Below are 21,053 nucleotides of genomic sequence, written 5' to 3'. Positions count from 1 at the left end.
CTACATTGCTTGGACCGGTGTCTGGTTTTCACATCTGCTCAGAATCCAGAACTGGAGAAACTGAAAAAAGCCCTTCATGGGACCACCTCAGTGACCCACATCACCTTTTCCAAACACACTGATCAGGTTCACTTTAGACTGCCTCGGGGACTTGGCACTTCAAGCACAACACATGCATGCTCTGTTTTCGTTCTTCTGGCTCAGTTAAGAGCCTCAACATGGTAATTCCTGAACCTGTACTCACTGTAACTTGTGTCTCCAAACCAACAAAGATTTTACATTTTTTTTATGAAATCCCAGTTCATTGAAAAAAACGTCACCAGTACCAGACTTGCAGGGAGGTTAGTGGAAAAGCGTGAAAAGAAGGGGATTCAGTGTCTGAGGATATGAACCACAACAAGCAAATCAATTGTAATTACAAACTATGAAAACGATAAGCAGAACAACCAGCGTGTGGAAGATCTCACCTATAAAAATCCTAGAATAACTGTTACTGAAGCACAAACTACCAAATGATTCTATGTACAGAACGGCCTATGGATTTTAATACATCTTGGGGGGAATTAAGAATTAAACATTTTTTTCCTTCAAATTTACAAAACTTGATGCCTTACCATTCCAGCTCTCCTCGCGATGACAGTGTGGAACTGTCCGTCCGAAACTTTTATCATAGTCAACAGTTTATAGGTCCCGCTTCCCAAGTTAAACGAGAAGCGCATCCGTCCCTCATAGATCTCCAGGGCCAGGAATTCCGCCTTGTCTCCAGTTTGGTTGTCATGGTTGTACATGAGGAGAGCGTTGCTCTTCAGTGTGGCAAACTTGATGTAAATGTAGTTATTGTTAGGATCCAGGCTAGGAAACTCCATGTAGGACAGCTCCTCAAAGCCATAGCTGTTGAGTTCACAGTGTTTTCCAAAGACCCCTGGGGAGGAATGAAATAAATAAGTCTAAAACCAGGAAGCCATTCTTGACTGCAGTACAGCCAAGGATAAGATTTACCACCAAACTACTGTGAGAGTTAGGCTTAACGTTTCGGTGGTAAATCTTGTAAAGAGCTGTATCGCATCTAGTCACAACCACCTAAATGTATCCACAAATCAGCACTCAGTTGGGAATCTGTTGCATACAACAGGCTAACCATGGAGGCAATGTACTTGGAAGGTACAAACAGGAAACATACATTAATTCACTGATGATAGCAACACGGCCATCTTTCCACAATGGACAGATATCAACCCCCTACAGGTTGCCTTTTAGTTAATACTTACCAAAGGGACATTGGCACTGATATCCATCCACTCTGTTTTGACAGGAGCCACCATTAAAACATGGGCTACACTCACAGTGATTGATGATGGCATCACACGTTTTGCCTGGGTTCACAAAACAACACAAATTAAAATGAACGAGGTGGAGATGATACAGGGAGAGACGTGGGGGGCAGTTCATGCTGTCCCCCACGTAGGGGATTACATAAAACCTGCATGAGTGAAAAAAAACACATAAATAATGACATGAAGATTTTAGAATGGCACCGTCTCTATTGGAGTACAATAACATCAAAGACATATAATGAAGACATGATGACTTAAAGATGCCCTTTAGAGATTGTTTTTTTTAAAACAATTTCAGCCACTCATCCAAATTACAAAGTTACAACCACCATAAAAAGCATCTAAAATAAATATGATTTTTCTGTGGTTAAGACCAAATAGTGCCCCTTTAAAATAATAGACAAACTAATAGTGCAAAAATAGACAGACAGGTTAGCATTGGATGTGCCTGAAAATGCCCTGCAGAATTGTGTATTTTATGCCGACACCTGCACCATTAGAGAAACAGCTCAAAGGAGCTAAGTTTTTTCACCACAGTGGGCCTGTGAAAACAGGAAGTTTGGAGTTCAGTACGGGGGCACGCAAACTACTGTAAGTCAATAGGTGCAATTCTTCAGGAGGGCCATTTGTCTTGATGAAATGCAAAGATTTCTGGTCTTTCATTATGGTCTTAATAGAAAATCTGTTGTTTACTTGCGCTAAAACAAATCGTCTGCTGTTGATCGCCGTCTATGTCTTTCAGCCCTTCGCCCTGCAGCTGACCAAACAGTCATGATCCAAACTACTGTTCAAACATGCCTCTCCGTGTGCACTCCCTTTATTAAGCGTAATATTATCGTATCACGCCATCAACTTAGCATTAAATTCAGGCAGGGAGGGAGTGATTTACACAAAGAATGGGTAGTGCTCTGACTTATTTTGAGGAAGGAGAGCAATCTTCAGTAGCTATTCAACCTCTCATTGTTTAACCAAAGAAAGATATACAGAGAATTAGAACATTTTCAGTATGCTTAAATAGAGAAAAAAGAAAGGCATCCAGGGGAAAATGACACTATATAAAACTACAAAAATGTGTGTAGTAAGCAGTAAGGCCCATAATGAGGTCTATTTCCCCTCATCCTTTTTTATTAAAGTAAACATGACAAACTGACATGCACCACAGCTGATACCCACCAACTAGTAATCCGTTTACTAAATAAGTTCAGGCAGTCCGGCCTGTATGCTAGGACTATAACACAACCGTTTGGAGGCAAATATTTTACTTGGACAAAAAAAGCAGGAGTCATGTGCAGTTTGTATATATACTTGAGCCTACTCAAACATCTGTGATTGTGTTGCTCATAAAATGTAAATGACTCCTAAGGCGGTGTACGGTACCTGCAAAGCCAGATTTGCAGAGGCAGTTGAAGCCACCGGGGTAGTTCTGGCATAGTGCCCCATTCTTGCAGGGGTTTGAGAGGCACTCGTTGACGTCCCTCTCGCAGGCCATTCCGGTGAATCCCTCTGGACAGGTGCAGGAGAATCCCCCCACAAGGTTCTGGCAGGTCCCACCATTGTGGCAAGGGGAAGGCAGGCACTCGTTTATATCCGTCTCGCACAGCGCCCCTGCGTAGCCTGGTCGGCAGCTGCAGGCGTAGGGCTGGAGGGGCCGGTTTGAGACAAGTATCACTGGAACACTCTCCTCTGTCTTCATACTTGGCCCCACGCTAAGATGCTTCTTACAGCTGCCCCCATTCTGACATGGGTTGCGTGTGCAGGGGTCGTGGTCGACAGAGTCAACTTCCACTCCGCTCTGCCGGTGCAGAACCTCTTTGATGCTTTGAAAGAAGGTGGCCACTCCACTGGGGTTAACATACTGTCCGTGGCTGCGCTTGATAGCGACCATCAGGAAAGTCTGGTTGTTGAGTTCAAAAGCGCCATACAAGAGTACTCCGGTGCCTAGTCCTGCCAGCTGTGAATTTGCGATGCGCACAAAGCTGAGGTAGTGATTGGCAAGAAAGTCGGTCACCCCCTGCACACGGAGGCGAATCAGGATACTGTTGTCCACAGTGGCATTGGTGAATCCCATAAAGAACACCCGGACGTTACTGCTGACAGCACCGTGGACACCATCACTGCTTCGCACAGCTAGTTCGAATGTTCCGTCTGTAGCGCGGGCCTTGGAGTTGAGGTCACAGGTGCCAGTTGGGATAGTGAAAAGACTGGACGAAGGAGGGGTCAAAGAGCAGTGAAAACTGTCCTGGATGTCGGGGTCCTGGGGCTTCACAACCCCAAGGGACCCTCCAGGGAACATGTTTCCGAAATAGTGGACAAAAATCTCCACAGAGCGCGGCTCTGATGGGTTATCATTCTGATCATTGACTTTTATGTGGACAATTCCAGTGGAGGACATCTGAGGGATGCCAGAGTCTTTAATCACCACTGACAGGTAAAAGTCACCGATCTGCTCTCTGTCGATCTCACGACTGGTGGTCAGCACTCCGGTAGGACTGAGGCTGAAGTAGCTGCTGGCTGAGCCAACGCTTAGCAAACGGTAGGCGAACGGTCCTTGGTTGGGTGAAAGGTCTGGGTCGGTTGAAGAAAGGGTTGCAACGTCTGTCCCAGCCTTCTGGTTCTCCATGACTTCTGCGTACAGTGTCGTCAGAGTAGGACCGTTGTCATTAATGTCTTCCAGACTCACAATCAGGGTGGCACTTCCAGTCGCGGAGGGTGAGCCAGAGTCCACAGCTAGCAGGGTCAGGTTGTACACAGGAATGGTTTCCCTGTCCAGCTCCTCAGCTACAGACACTTGTCCAGTCTGGGGGTTGATGGTAAATACATTTTTCTCTAGATTAGAAGATATAGAGTAAGAGAATCTACTCCAGCTTGGGACTGAATCAGAGTCCTGGGCACTAACGAAGGTGACCAGACCACCAGGTGCGAGACCCTCACTTATCTGAACATCATAGAGCTCTTGGCTAAAAACAGGAGGATCATTGGCATCCAGGATTGTGACGTTCACGAAGACCTCGTCGATGTCCGCTCCGCGGATGCTTCCTGCGTTCTTCGCCAGGACTTTGAGGGAGATCTTTTCCTCTTTCTCGCGATCAAGGGGACCTGTGACATAGATCTGTCCTGTTTTCTTGTTGATGCCGAATCCCTTTCTTCTGCTCTTCCCAAAAATTAGGTAGTAGACCACGCCATCATCTCCTTGGTCACGGTCACTGGCAAACACCTCGCCCACCACTGTGCCTCTGGGAGCTGCTTCAGAAACTTCAAAGTAATACTGCTTGGAGACAAAACGGGGAACATATTCATTGGCCCCCTTGAGCTGAATGTTGACGTTGGCGAAGCTGCAACGTTCCTCATCTGGGACGTTGAAGGACTTCACTGTTAAGTGGTAGACCTGCTTGGCCTCATAATCTAGAAAACCTTGGGTGGTGATCACTCCTGTGTTTGGATCAATTACAAAGAGGTCACTGTCTGACGACTGGATCACATATGCCATGACAGCATTCGGCCCAGAATCTCTGTCTGTGGCATTCATTTTCACTACTGTGGTACCACTGGGAACATTTTCCTGTACCACAGGGAAATATTCATCGGGATCAAATATAGGTGGGTTATCATTCACATCGGTCACATGGACGGTGACAGTGACGTAGCTGGTCTTTGCAATCCATCCCCCATCAGTGGCTGTTACTCTGAGTTCATGTCTTTGCTTTTCCTCAAAGTCAAGATGATTGGCCAGAGATAGGACTCCTGTTTTACTGTTGACAGCAAACAGGCCCTTTTCATTACCTGAAGTGATGTTGTACGTGATGAGGCCATTCATGTCTTTATCTTTGTCCCTGGCAGAAAGTGTCCTGATGGCTGTCCCCACAGCAAGGCTCTCAGGTATCGTAGCTGTGACCTGGCTTTGGGAGAATTCAGGGGTGTGGTGGTTCTCCTCAGTGACTGCCACTTTTACAGTGGTTTTAGCAGTCAGAGGAGGATTCCCTTTGTCTCTGGCTGTAACGTCCATGAGGAACACTTTGTTTATATCTGAGGTAAGCGAGGATGCAACAACAACCCACCCACTCTGCATTTCTAGTTTGAACTTGCCAGAGCTGTTCCCTCCTGATATTATGTACTCTACCTCAGAGTTTAGGCCAAAATCTTTCTTGTCATAAGCTATGACCCTGATAAGTTTGGTGCCAACTTTGACGCTTTTAGTGACAGGAGTAAAGTACTGCGGTGATTCAAATGTTGGTGGATTGTCATTACTATCTACTATGTTTATGATGACTGTAGTTTCACTCATCAGTGGCTTGGTCGCACGGTCTGAGGCAGTGACAATGAAACTGTGACGATTCATGTTTACGTTGCCGCCGGTTGAGTTTTGATATTTTAAACGCTGCTTGATAAAGATGTGGCCAGAGCTTGAATTGATTCTGAAGTACTCCGACTGGGACCTGATGAAATAGAATATTTTGCCATTGAAGCCCTCGTCGGGGTCTGTTGCAGACACCTGAGTAACAAGTGACCCTACCTCTGTGAGCTCAGGGTAGTCCAGGTAGTAAGACGGACGACTGAACCGCGGGGCATTATCATTGACGTCCGTAACAAATATTGTAACGTCTGTGCTAACTGTCCAGCCTGAATCATGGGCAGAGACCTTGGCTATGTAATGGTCAGTATCTTCCCTGTTGAGAGGTCTGCTAATAGTTATGTCTCCTGTACTTGGATTTATAGTAAACGGTAGACTTGTGTCTGCGATCGAATACTTGCTTATGGCATTAGAACCCGCATCCTCATCTGTGGTCATAACCCTGGTGACAGTGTACCCCACAGGGGCGTTCTCAGGCACGGCCGCGCTAAAGATCTTCGAGAATCGCGGAGCGTTATCATTCACATCTAGCACGTTTATCAGGACTTTTACGGTGGTGCTTTTGGGTGGGTTGCCACGGTCAGTGGCCTTAACTTGAAGGGCATACTGAGCCACTTTTTCCCTGTCAAGAGGCCTGGTCGTTCGTATTTCTCCGGTGGCCCGGTTGACACTGAAACTGTTCTCCTTGTTGCCGTCGACAATAGCATATTCCAGCTGTCCGTTGGGGCCACTGTCCTGATCCACGGCAGACACCATGAGCACCCGCTGAGGGGGCAGGTTCTCCAGTATCTCGGCATGGAAAGGTTCCCTGTCAAACACGGGGTGATTGTCGTTCACATCCAGCACCGTGATCTCCACTTTTTCATACGAGGAGTAGGGAGGGAATCCTTGGTCCCTGGCCTCAATCCAGAGTACATATTTCTGAATGGTTTCAAAGTCCAGTGAATGTTTGACTGACAGCTCTCCGGTCAACTGGTCAATGTGAAAGGCGTCATCCAGGTTTCCGCTGGCGATGTAGTATGTTAGGGCCCCTCCACGTGTCGATGACCCAGCCACTGTGGTAATGATTGTGTTTGCGGGTTGGCTCTCTGGAAATGTGAAAGTAGTATCCTTCAGCTTGATGACAGGGAAGTCTCCTCCGGTCACGAACCGGACAGTCACAGTGGTCGAGTCAGTTCTGGGATTGGTGCCTCCGTCTTTTACTCGGACAGTGAGTGTGACCTCCGAGCTGCCTGTCAACCTCTCATTGGCTGTGATGGCTCCTCTCACGGGGTCAATCTTGAACTTGTCAGAGTTGCGGCCAGTTAGAGAGTAGTGGAGCTGAGCATTAGGGCCTTCATCCTCATCCGTCACTGTTACGGCAAAGACCAGATTGCCTAAAAAAAAAAATTAGAAAATGAGATTTTTCTAAAGAATACATTTAATAGGAGTTAATGTCAGTGGATAATATACAGATATAATCACAAATGGTGTATGCACAATATTTCCCAGAATCTGAGCCCACCTGCCGATGTAAAGGCGGGGATGTGTGTGACGTAGGGGTGATGGTGGAAACGGGGAGGGTTGTCGTTGATGTCAGACACCACCACAGACACCGTAGCAGAGCTGGACATGCCCAGGGGCTGCCCGCCGTCAGCAGCCACAACCAGGAGCTGGTAGTTGCTCCGAGCCTCACGATCTAGCAAAGAGCTGGTGATGATCTGTCCTGTGGCCGGGTTGATGGAGAACTGACCGTTGCCTCCGGTCAAGCTGTAACTGCAGGTACGTAGAAGAGGACATATCTTAGAAGCATATGGGATTTTGGGTTTGAGGTGTTTCGTTGGCCATTTAACATGTACTGTATTAAAAGTATAATGCATCACATGTACTGAATTTTATGTTTAATCACTATTACTCAGAGGTGTGTTTTCTAAACATATTTTTAAGTGATAATGCCAATAAACGCCTAAACGCAAGTTTCATCATTGCTACAATAATCCAATGGAGGGCACTGTTTCAAGCTTTAAAGATGCTGTGAGTAAATTTAATTGAAAAACACCGGACATAAATAAACTAAATTGTCATCTGTAGGTTGTGTTTCAAGAAAGCCTATCGTCTATCAAGCAAAACATTACCCAACGTCTTAGGTATACATCTTAATATTCGATCCAAGCCGCTCATTTCTTCCCCCTTCTCATAGGGACGTCTAATTCAAGTTGCTCTCTGTGGAAGTTCAGGATTGGAGACACACCAGAATTCTTTACGACCAAAGAGCCATACTTTTTTGGTTTCCCAAAGAGGATCGTGTTTCACTTGACTTTTCAAAAGTTTCCAGTAAGACCCAGACACAAACGTATACTGACATAAAGATATTTTGAAAAGACTTCCTAGAAAAGCATTTCCACTGAAACTGAGGACAAATGATGAAACAAAGTGTGAACACAGACGGAACACAGACATATTACTACAACAAATAACCAACCAAATTGTTTAAAACCCCACTCTAGAAGCACAAGTAAAACCGTCCCCACTTAATGGGCTGTGAGAATGGGAAACTAATAAATGATGGCAAATGGTTCTGCTCGCCATTAAGGCCTAGAACCCGTGGAACCCCTGATGGGCACTACAAGTTCTGTCACAGACAATTAACATCCTCATTACGATGTTTTGGGAAAGTGGGGCGAGTTGCCGTACCCCCCTGTGCCTCCCCATTGGGGGTACCGGGGTGAGTGGAGGGCGAACGGGTGGGGGTCGGATCTAAGTAAAATGTCCGGCTTGAGGAGCATGAACACAGCGGATGGGGCGGGGTCAGCGGGTGTCTCCGTACCGTACCTTATGACACCGTTGAGGCCCACGTCTGCGTCGGAACTGTTGACCAGGAGCACGTCGGTGCCCGTGGTGACGTCCTCTGGGATGGTCGTGTGGAACGCCGACGAGGTGAACACGGGGACGTTGTCGTTGACGTCATCTACCAGGACGGTGACCATACCTGTTCCACTCAGGGCAGGAGATCCTGGGGGGCGGGGGGGGGTAAGAGCCGAAGAAAAGAAATGAGGGATTGGAGGATATGAAAGTATCAAGAGCAACCTTAAAATTTGAAATACCTAAGGGATAAGAGCATTGCAGACCAACAAGCTTCCATATGAGTACAGTTAGAATATAACTTTGTATGAAAGATGACTTATTGTGCGGGTTTATCGTTTACATGCTGAAGCAATTTATATCCTTGCAGGCACTCAACCACAAGATCCCTGCATTTAATCCAGCAAATGTCTTCGGTCACCACCAGTCCAGCTTCCTGAGCCACGCTGCCACATCAACACAGAACACGTCAAGAAAGTTCAATAACTCTGGAACAGAAACTTCAGAACTTCGTGGGGTCTTGGATATCACAGGTTTTATCTGGTTGCTAATGTGCTGGTATCTACTTAGAGGCATGTTGCTCTCAGTGAGTTACTCTGTGGAATTCGTGAGAAGAGAAAATGCTATTTTCAGCTAAAATCTAACCGTTCTATCCCCAAGCGAGTGACGAAATAAGGCTCTCTGGGCCCTGAGGGATGGACTTAAATCAATAGCAGATGAAAATGAACTACAATGCAGAAATACTAAGAGATTCAAACATCTGCTGGCTTGAGTTGCCCCTTCTCAAACCCGGTCTTTAGATGGCACTTTAATGCAAAGCGTTAGCAATGAATTTGCGGCTCATATGCAGCTGTATATTCAGCTGTTAATAACATCAAATAGTTGAACCTTGCGTACTGTGCAGAGGCATGGCTTAATGAAAAAAAAAAAAGAAAAAAACATTTGGAAAGTGTCCATGAATAATCTCTCTTGATCTGGAGCCTGTGCATAATCAAAACATAAAGAAACTTCAGAATCTCATGCAGGGGATGAGATGGAGTTTATCCCATGGAGTCAGGGGAGCTCTCATGATTTGTAAAGATCAGGATAATTAAAAACATGTGCTCATAAGCTCTTTGCTGCATAACTAACGCTTATCCGCTCATTTGGATGACAAAGAGATTATGGCATGGTGAAGAGCCTTATATGTAACTAATGAGTGATGTGGTGGTGTCTGCTGTCATAGAACCAGATTAAGAAAAGAATAGGGCAATTCTTGCCAGACATAAATCTCTCCCAAATATGTTAAATGAGAAAACTTCTATTTAATACCTGTAGATTAAATGTAGTGCCTCTTCCAGCTGCTATGAGCAGCAAAGCAGTTGTTAGTACAAACACACTTGAAATAGTTACAAACGCCCCAAACAAAAAATGCATTCCAGCACAAAATAAATGATACATTCACAAGCGAAAAGTAAACAAGTTTTTATCCCAAAATACAGGGCACAAAAAACCACAAATCTAATCTTTCTACATTACAAAAATGAGACATGTATTGTACAGTTTTTTTCTCACTATTGTTTGTTTATTACCAAATATAGTCCTTGTTAGGCTATATTTGCATGTAAAAAAAATTATAAAACAGGGTAAACTACGAACATAATTTCAAGCAAGGTGTTTCAGAGTAGGAAATAAGAGAACTTTTGCCAACTCTCTGGCTTTGAGGTTTGATCCTATGTTCACATGCTAGATTTAGGGTAAAGTACTGCAATATAGACTGCAATATAGACTTGCATACTGCTAAAGCAAGCTCCCTCACGCTGCAGAAACAGGAGATAAGCGCATACACCTTTGAGCTATTCCGGTTTGCTTACTTACTTACTTGATTACATATTCATGAATTCCACAGAAATAAGAAATGTTAAGATCCCCCCCCCAGGCACAAATGAAAAACAGTGAACATTGAATACTATAAATAGCATGAAATCGTATTGCCATTATTATATAACCAGTGGCACCAATGACGTTAACAGTATAAAAAACCTATGACTCGGGCCAATTGCTTAGCAGTGGCCCGGTTCACAACTGTCGCTGTGCCTACTGCCATGACCCGTGAGGGTGCAACGTGGCGGTTCTGACAGGATTGACAGGATGGCGCAATTTGTTCGTAGGTTTCTATCTAAGTAAATTCAATTGCGTAAATGCCATTCTTGAACGGATGCTTTTAGTCAAGGTTGATATTGAGTGGCAGTCCATGTCAGCAGTCCATGTCAGAAGGTCTTGTTGTTCAGTTTATGGTGGAGAACACTAAGCCAATGGCAAGCTTACAAGAGCCCTGCAATGTTGGTGGCTAAAAAGGCTCGGTTTTGCCGTTCCTTGATTGATTAGGAGCTTTTCAAAACAAGTTGGCTTCGTCTCCAATTGTCCTTAACTCAGTGATACATAAATATCTATTTAACTCAGGGACATCTACAGTACACCGAACAAAAATATAAACGCAATATTAAAATGTGCAGAAATAAAAGATCAACGATTTTATAGGTACAAAAAGCTCCTTTTTCTAATATGAAATACTTAGATTAGGGCCTAATTCATTTAAATTGACTGAATTATTTATATGAAATGTACAGTACCTCAGTAAAACATCTGAAGTGTTTCATTCATATTTTTGTTCAGGTTATTGAACCTATAATAAAAACAATAAATACAATAAAAAGTTAAGCTTAAATACAGAATGTTCTTGTTTCGCATGCAGGTACCCTATATGTGCATTTGTGTTTATCCCCAGGTGTCCATTATGTTCCTGATTGTGCTCGTTGGTGTTTCCCACCTGGCAGTCATGAGTGCATCGCCTAACTGCTGAGGTGGACCAATCATTAGACACTCCTCCTAATTGCACCACCTGTTCCTTTTATCCTTTACCCAATCACATCACACATCCCTGGTTTAAAAACCCAGTCAGTTGGTTCTCTCAGAGAGACTCGTTTTTCTTTACCCCACATGGACATAGACACTCTTGAGATACATACCCTTTTTGATAGACAGACACTTTGTTCATTCATACATCACTTAGTTCAGCACATAGATCTCACTTTGTCCTGTTTCATGTGACTATGTATTGCTGTGGTGTTTTGTTTGGTGTTGTCTAGTCAATTGTTTGCTGTGTGCTGTTTAGTCCTTGTTCAACCTATGTGTTTTTGTTTGTCCCTGTGTCCCTGGGAAAAAGGGTTTTTAGGAAGTCGCCCTTGGGCATACACAACCCGTAGGAAAACTTAGTCCAAAAACACTAGTTAGAACTGAGCGGACCACCCACTCTATTTTTGTATTGGTTAGTAGTCAGCTAAGTGGTTCTTGATGCAGGCAATTTCAGTTTAGGGGTGTTTGGTCTATATTATTTCATTTCTTAGGTCCAGCTCAGCCCCTTTTCCCTAACCCCTTTACTGTGTGTTTATAATAAAAGTTTTATGTTTGACGGTAGCTTTGGTTGTCTGTGTCGTTTGTTCTCACTGTGCCTTTACAGCAATTGGTGCCTCTACACCAATTTGCATGAGTTTCATGTTACGGGGTCTGTACCATCCACCCTAGACTGCTAGAGCCACAGGGTTTATAACCGTTCTCCAAAATCAAGTTGCGTTAATGTTTTTCAGCAAATCACCGTTTTCACCCGGTCAGTAACAGCCTTGTAACATTGCTCCCCTTTGAAAACGGGAAGCCAATGAATTTGTGGCAGTGGTATTTCTTTTTTAGGTGGGATACTTTTGGCCTCTGTCCAGACAATACACTTTTAGGGAGGAACGTTAAGTCACGACCTGTTTACTTGGCATAACTGCCTACCGCCTCACCAATTGAGTCAAAAGAGCTGCTGCTTTATGCGAACCCTGACCCCTTGCCAAGAGCCCCAACACCAGCGTGTCAGGGAATGGGCGCTGGGGACCGACTCTGTTACCATAGCTAATCCATGGGTAAGCCTGAAGGAAGCCTTAAACCCTATGAAACGGTCCCCCCTCTTTGACCGTGAACCTGCCCCCAACTTAGCCTTGTGGACGGGCCGGGTTCAAACAAGGCATTTTCCACATCTTTCTGTGTGGATCAGTTTTACACCATCCTTTGCCTCTCTACAGTTTGCCCCCTGTAACCTCCTGGGGGTCACTGCTATCGCATAACAAGAGCAGCTGTTTTTTGGGACCTGCCGTCAAAATTTGTAAATAGTTCAAAATCTCTTGTTACATTCTTAGGGCTTACAGTCAGTCATCATGGAGTACAATATCTTCGCCGGTACCCACGTGTATGCAAATGAATGAGATTATTGTGCGTTCTGTAGTTTTGGGTTAGAAATAAAAATAAAAGTGTACGACCGCTTATGTGATATTGAACAGGGAGGAATAGAACTTGCTTTCATCCTTAATTCAAATTTCCATTTAATAAAGTTAATAACTGTACTCCCATTACAGTGACAGCTTAACACAACAGTGAAAATGTGATGTAATTTCAACTTAATACTCCCAGTCTGCACTGGAATCTGGCTACCTCACACCCTCACACTTTCAAATAAAAATATAAAAAGTTATTATTTAATCCCGATACTGACAGGGATGATTTAGCTGATTTGGATTTGGAACGCGGGCTCCTTTTGTGACCAACTGTTGCTGGATGCCGTGGAGATATGGCAGGAAAAAAATGCTGAAGTACTTTTGGCAGCAGGCAGACCTTGTCTGGCCCACCAATATATGACAAATGACATCACTGTGCCATGGAAAGAGAACTGGTGGAAAGCTACCAGTGATGGTGCCGCCATGCACTGTGGGTAAAAAAAAAAAGCATTGTTTCCATAGGCCAAACTTGTTCCCTGAAAGCTCTTTTATCCTGCTACACCAGCAGTTCTGTATATTTTACAGTATTTATGAGTATGAAACCGCAACATGTTTTCTTTCCCGCCATCTCTGGTGATACTCCAGGCTAGAGTTTAATTTCATCCAATGGAAACAGATCTTGAGCATCCATCGCAAGAGGCACAGTTAGAGGAAAAGGTTTCAGTAGACATAGCTCGCAGAAAGTATTTATTTAAGATTTGGCTAAAAACGCTTAAAAAAATTAAATCAGTACATTTAAATTGTCTGTAATCAAGGTTCTGAATGTGGGATAAACGTATTTACCAAACTTCAGAGGCTTCAAAGCTATCTGACATTACCAGACACACCTGCCCCCATACCGCTGCTCAAACTGAATTATCCACATTAGCATCACGCTATGAGGCAGTTCATCTTCATCTTTGCTTGTGTAGGAAAAAACAAACGACTCTGTCCTGACGGTCACACTTATTTACCATACGCCAGGACTTATCAATAACAGCCCTCACATCTTAGGGCTAATGACTACACTTCTAAACGGCAGTATTTACCTAACACCGGGACACATCAACAACACCGCTTCCATCTTTAGGCTGATGATTACGCGTACAAATGAGTATTTACCTCACACCAGGACGAATCAACAACTCTGCTCACGTCCTCAAGAGATAAATTGTATACGTTACTTAAAATGTTTTGGCTAAATGTGTACATTTTATCTAAATATGTCTTGGAGATTATAACATGAGGAAATTGGGTTTTGGGTCTAAGAAACTTGCACTTAGAATTGGAAAAAGATACATTTTATATCGTAGTGCCTTGTTTTCGATTATAGTAATTGCCCCTGAGACTGACAATTAACACTTTATTTTCCAACGAAAGTTGCTTTTTGGATGCCATCAGCAGCCTTTGAAGTATTGGAGAAGAGACAATGACTTTTCACAGGCAGTAACGCAACACCTCAGAGACACAGTTAAATCACTAACATAGCATAAGGATACCTCCCCATTTTAATTCAATCAGAAAAGTGATACCCATTTTATGCTTAACGCATTTCCCAAGGCTCGTTCAGTGACACAATATGTGAGCTGAGTCAGAAACATAACTGTCTATTTGATATTTGTGAATTATACCTAACAGCCTGGAGTAGTCGTGAGAAGAACAATGTTCAATTCCCCCCAATATGCAATTATTACATTTAAGCCTGGACTCGTAAAATGTTTGTTATTGGTGGGATCAAATGAGCGAATGGGAGAACCCTGAATAACCCTTAAGTGTCAGCATCCAAAATAACAAGCTCTGAAGACTCACTGGGACTGCTCTGCCCCATCTGTCTTAAACACACACAGACAGTTTTCCTCATAAGCTGGCCATAAGCCCTTCCCAGAAAGCATTGTCTAGCATAAACATATGGCTGAATCTAAGCACCTTATTAGTGTACATTACCAGTGAACAAATCACATTAGCCCAGGAAAAGGTGGCCTGGGCCATACTTGTAGAGCTGGAGGGGGTACAAAATACATATGTAATTACAATTAAACTATCTGAAGCTCTCAGATGAGCATATGCCACCGTGTAAAGAGCGGTGCAGGGGGTTGCTGGGAGTTGACTTGGAGGGAATCACCGCCTGCCCCTAAGAAGTGTTGCGAGCCTGCAGGGGTTGGCAGGTCTGAGCTGTGGTAAGAACTAGGTTTAGGTCCCTCGCTGGCACAGGGGATGATCTCTTCCTTCAATATCACAGAGTGATCTATTGTTGAACGCCCCCCGGTCCATCGGTACAATGGTGTGGTTGTCCAAACTCTGGGGTTCATTAAAGCTGGAAGCGCCGGACAGGTTGACTTAGGAAGACGGATGAATGTGTACATTTATGAGACAGCCATCTGTAGTTGGGAGCTTAAGGCTAAACGGTTAATTACGCTTTATGGACTGCGGCTAGATTGTGTTCTTTCGGGACGGCGTAAATAAAACACATCATTACTCACAGTGAGTTGGCCGCCATCTCCCCCGAAATTGACATTTTTCTCCTTCTGAAAACCTGTTGCTCTGCGACAAAGCTCCTTTTAATGCACCCGGTGCTGCGGGCCTGAATGGGAACGGTGAGGCTGAGTGTGTAGGGAGCGAGCTATCCCACTGCTTCATTTGCCAAACGTAACAAAGTAAACAGGACTTTTTCTCACAGTTAATGGGCAAGTGAATATAAAAGGATATTCCCAGCTAAACACGACAGCCCGAGCCACTCCCTGTTCGAAAAACCCTTATTTCTAATAACAAGGCGGACTTGGGAGTATTCATCAAATTATACCTAAACTGTTATAGGGCTTTCCAGGTATTTATGGAGTGTTGTATCTGAATGATTTGACATATTCTTTCCCATATGTTATGGATAGGGTTTGGTGGTTTGCAGACAGACAGGTGGGCACAGACAGACAGCCGGACAGGAACAGTTAAATCACAGTTAAACTGCCATTTTCTTCTGCTGCAGGACACATACTGGGAGTTTATGAAGTGATTTGCCTCTCGTTCTTTTATTACCGTGGCATTGCCTTTGCCAAATTCTTCAATGTTTTTGACATCGTTGTCAACGAGTAGGCCCGCAAGACTTTTATATTACTTTTTCTTCTCTTTGCATCGTAAACTAATCATATCTATAGTGCAAATTGCAATATGACTGTTAATGAGTGACAGCTGAACAAAAACTGTCAGTTCCACGAGTTCCAAAAGGCCAAATGGTTTACAACCAAAGGCGAGGTCTGCATTGTTTTGGCAGGGAATTGCTCTTTGTTTTGTGTTATGTGTGTTATGTGACCGTGGAGGAGGAATGGCAGGGTCACAGAAACCCAGAGTGAGTGAAGGTTTTTAAAATGTGTATCACCTGGCGGCAGCAGAGCGCCGATCATCAACCCCACAGAGCCTCCTTGGGGGTCTTAACAGACGCTGAGGTTACTTACAAAAACATTGCATTCTGACAATTGTTAAGTAAACCAGAAAGCACTGGTAGAAAAAGAGGATCAAATTGCGGGACCAGATTGTTACAGTGCCCGAGTTTTAAGAGTTGATGTAGAATGTTGCAGGCCCGTTAAAGATAATTTGAGGAATCTGGTGTTTTATTTTCTCTTGTGAAGCCACTAGCCCTGGCTTAGGACTTAAGAAATGGACCCTGTTAACTAGAAATAAAGCCAAGATGGAGGTCATCTTAAAATATGTTGCACAGTTTTTCGAGATTTCTGTGAAATTGCCTATAATTAGAATATGAGTGGAATAGTTTTCTACTCAAAACAACTAAGTACATTAAAAAAACCTTTTTTGGGTGGTTTGAACATACCCAAATAAAATATTGCTATGAGTGTTTAATAGTTAATGACAACATAAATTAAACAACACTGTTGATAGGCCAGCTTATAATATTCTAAGAGGAAATAGCAAACAGTTTTACAACTGCTTGTTTGCCACATGGTAAAAATATGTTTATCTTCTATGTACTCTTTGACCACAAATATGAGTACAGGATTTTTTTTAATGTATGTTAATGAAACCATCATTTCAAAACAACTAGATACCTCATTCCTTACAGGTATAAACATTAAGCTGGAAATTCATTCACAACCTTGCAAGTTTACGAAGCATATTCACGAGAAGCCTTTGAATTACATAAAAGATCCTGCTTATAAATGGAATGGTCATTAACATTATTTATCTGCTAAGTGGTTGTTTAGCCCTGAAAAGCAGAATGTACAAATGCATTGGCCCAAATGCAAAATGTGAAAGACCGCCATAGGCATTGGCCGAGGAATTTCCCTCCTCTTTAAGAAATGGGACCAAACGTGGTGTGTGTCAATGTTTCTCCGGGGACATTTCACAAAATGCACTAGACTCCACTAACCCCATGCACTGCTTCATCCATCAACAACTAGACAAGGCAATGGAGTGGCAATGGTGAAATTACGAAGTATGTATAAACTGTAAGTATAATACGCGAAAACAGTGACAGGCCACTGTCGAATGCTTGATATCAGCGTATATAACAGCGCTTGGCTTCTCTAGAACACTGAGACAAATGTATGTCAGATCTACTGAGCTTCTCCATCAGAGGTTAAAAACTCTGCAGATGACACGGCTATAGTTTGTTTCAAATTACTTTGGGAGATGTTTAACATCTGCAGAGTTAATATAGGTACTTTGCTGTAAACACATGATCTTCTGAATGTACTCAAGGTTTTTTTCTCTTGTGAGCTGCAGCCCCATGAAACTTCACGATGCATACACAAGGCTTAATGTTCATACAATAACCGATCAACGTGTTTTGGGTTTTTTTAACTGTGGCACAGTAAACAATTTCCACGATCGCGCACTGCCAATATTACACTACACACTGTGTTTGTGTGCCTCTGTTTGTGTACTGTGTGTGTGTGTGTTTGTGTGTTAGGGGTGTAGCTCCTTGTTCAGCTTTTTTTATAGTCCCACATTCTTCTGTGTGGGGGGATAACTTGCGCTGGTATGTTGCTAGTTGCGGTGGGTTACAAATCTGATCTGCCTCCAGTTGATCCCAGATGTTTGCCCCATACAGCTATTAGGGTTCCCTGAGACTTCACCAGCCGATATCTCTCTCACTTGGTCACACTTGTCCCTCAGAAACGTTGCCAACAACTTTCCACAGCGAGCAGGGCTGATCTTAAAGTTTCCCTTCAACAAGCCCCCTTGTAAAATACCTTTTTATGCAGCTTGTATTTGTGCCACATTTCAGGCCGGAGTAAAGATTTCTAAATAATTACAGGAACGTGCCAAACTCCCTGGCCAGGAATCATTATGAGAACTGGGACCAGAGAGCTCTTTTGTTTCCATTGATTTAATGACAGATTTTACCCAACAGAGTTGAGCTTGAAACTCCACTCAGCCTCTGGTTATTGAGTTTACCTTAGACGAGAACCTCAGAGAAGGTATAATATTGTCAGCAACCAGAGAGGGATGCATCCATGGTAACGCTTCACATTAACTCGCTCTCTGTTACTATGTAACTACACGGTAACAACTGGAAACACATTGGTTAGTTACATTGGTTATACAATGTCATTAGCAGTGGTAACCTCAATAGGTACATAGTTATTAATATGTAGTACACGGGTGTAACACAGTAGTAACTACAACAACAGCATACAAACAACAGTATGTTAATAGCAGTGTAACTGCATTCTAATATGGATAGGTGTATAAATGATTGGACAGTGGATTAACACTCCAATCAATACAGGAAGGACTACATAAATATTGGAAGCGTTAATAACTGTTATGGCGAATTTTGTGTTGTTTATGTTGAAAATGCTATACAAAATAAAGCTGATTCATACAGTTCATTTTTAGTTTCCATTAATTCTATTCCTTACAATCAAATCATAAAATGCCGGTGACATTATCTACTGATTTTGAAGTTATGGTAATTGTATTTTTTTTTCAAAAAGGTGTGTAATGAAAAGATGTGTAATTGAAATACTTAAACATTTATTTGAAACAGCCTACTTACATTTTAAGAAGTGTCGTAAGCGAAAGGTTGAACGAGTTGTAAATGTCAGTGACCACATGGAAAACAGCATTCAAACACTACCTTAAAACATGTCCTGTCAGATAGGCTGGATAAGAATTTCCCTTCCTGTCTCAAACACAGCCTCTAAAATGTGGTGATACAAAACGCCGGAGGCTAATTTCGATTACACAGTGATTATGGGTTCTTTTTATTTTTTGATATTCTGCTCAAGTCCCTCTTTCAGCACTCTTTGTCTTCATTCGGATACTTCCACAAGGTTTTATAAATATGTTTAATTTACTGAAAGGGACAGCATACTTCGCACAGCAAATGGATGATGATAATTGTTATAATTGGTTCGTAATTGTCTTATTACTAATTTTATTTGAACTCTCTGAATTTGAGGTTGCTGTAAGTGACAAATCAAACAAAATCCTCAGTATGGTGTGTTACATTCTGTGGCTTGCTCACAAACACAGTGGGTGACCCAAATTGCAGAGGTAGAACTTCTGACTGGATATTAAAGTTACTTATTACATTTAATCCCATGATACCTGTCCAGCACAAACAGGAAGGCCAGCTGACATCGGGCCTCGGAAATAATCTGTAACTTTAATATCCAGACAACAGAGAGTGAATTGTGTCATTGTGAAATTTCTCAACCAAGTCAACGCCAAGTCAAAAATACCCGTCATTACAGTCGGTCACACGGTCAGTCTATGGAATGAACAGAACCACCCTTTGACCATGACGACCAAGCCAGAGTAGCCCAAAGAAACATATACTTAACTAGCATACCGTATGATTTGGCCTCAGCGGTGATATGCATGTACTCGCTCAACTGCACATTTACTGACCTCGGTGAAATAACAACCTAACCTTTTATCTGGATACAACAAGTTCCACCGCTGTATCTAAACAAACAGAAACGTGCCCTGAAAGAATGCGTGTTTAGGTGAATTTGCATCAGAAATTCAATGTGTGGCCCACAGAATTCAGACTAAATCGCTTCATAGGAAACGGTGCAGTCTAAAGTGCTAAGATCCCATGTCTGCCGAGAGAAGTGCTCTCCGTCAGTGTTTTCTGTCTGGACCGTGATGCTGCACGGTTGCACCCAATCGACTCGCGCTCATCCATTCGCCAGATGAACCCTGAACAATGTTGAATGTGGCACCGTCAAGCCGATGCATGGAAGCGCCATTCTTCTGACCACCATGGGGATGATAAGAAATAAGCATTTCGCTAGTGATCCTAACGCAGCCGTGCTGACACTCAATAAGCATTTCAACACTGCTTAACAGTTTCCCCACGTGGCAAACTCATTTGGGATACGTCTTCGAAGTATTTTCAATTTCTTTTGAGCCACAATGACGCCTTTTTCGCTCGGCGCGTCCTCTGCTCTGTTCTTACCTGAGTCGGTTGCCGTGACGATCAGCGTGTATTTTCCCTGCGACTCGCGATCTAGGGTCCGGGTGAGGATCAGCTGACCACTGGACGATAGACTGAAGCACCCTTCCTCGTTCCCGCCGCTCAGCATATAGCTCAGCTGGCCGTTGGAGCCCAGGTCATCGTCCCTGGCCATTACCTACAGAAACAGCAGAGAAGAATGAGACCATTCTAATCCAACATTGCTCTTTCCCTACCTACGCTGTTAGGAAAAGATTGGCAATAAATCTTCAGGCCAGAAGGACTCATTAGTGAGTACCAGTGGAGTATGGGCGCTGCCTTTCCTGCCCGCCGGGCCGCATGTTTTGTGTGGCGACCCACCGCCGCTATAACTGTTCACACGCACACACACAGCTGCAAAGCCATTTCCTGATAGCTACAGTAGCTACACAGGCTAACTACGCTTAATTAGTGTGGCTGCTCAGTGAAGTGGATACAGGTTGTTCCTAGCACTCGTTTGGTCCAACGGGGTACTTTTTTCAGATCGTAATGGGTCCAAATTCAGGGATCCTGTACAACGTCAGGTCCCAGTGACATTTTCCAAGGCAATCTTGTTTTTTTTCATCGTGAAATAGGCAGGACTGATTGGCATCGTATATCCTTTCTTTATCGTTTTAATCACCTATTTCGAATGCCAATTCAGGAAAACACGACCACCCATGCCCGATGTTTTTAGCAAATGAATACCATACATGTACACATTAGATTCATAATCCTGAAAATACGTCAAACGTAGTCAGGCC

At 43.4% G+C, this 21,053-nt stretch overlaps 1 protein-coding gene across 2 annotated transcripts in view; it reads right to left on the bottom strand.

Moving 5' to 3' along the window:
- LOC105028103 (protocadherin Fat 4) overlaps positions 1 to 21,053 on the bottom strand; it is an 86,316-nt gene that overhangs the window by 12,999 nt on the left and 52,264 nt on the right. Inside the window, exons 6-11 of one of the 2 annotated variants that reach the window (XM_010900611.5) lie at positions 20,275 to 20,449; positions 8,494 to 8,674; positions 7,187 to 7,437; positions 2,712 to 7,058; positions 1,269 to 1,373; positions 615 to 922 (exon numbers count right to left, since the gene is read on the bottom strand). In XM_010900611.5, the coding sequence (XP_010898913.4) occupies positions 615 to 922; positions 1,269 to 1,373; positions 2,712 to 7,058; positions 7,187 to 7,437; positions 8,494 to 8,674; positions 20,275 to 20,449 (5,367 nt within the window). The remainder of the gene's footprint in view (positions 1 to 614; positions 923 to 1,268; positions 1,374 to 2,711; positions 7,059 to 7,186; positions 7,438 to 8,493; positions 8,675 to 20,274; positions 20,450 to 21,053) is intronic. The other variant, XM_020046046.3, reaches the window with a different exon arrangement.

This window comes from Esox lucius, chromosome 4 (genome assembly GCF_011004845.1).
Source record: "Esox lucius isolate fEsoLuc1 chromosome 4, fEsoLuc1.pri, whole genome shotgun sequence".
NCBI classification, from domain to species: domain Eukaryota; kingdom Metazoa; phylum Chordata; class Actinopteri; order Esociformes; family Esocidae; genus Esox; species Esox lucius.
The sequence above is the reverse complement of the archived record's forward strand: the minus strand, read 5'-3'. Positions and strand labels throughout refer to the sequence as shown.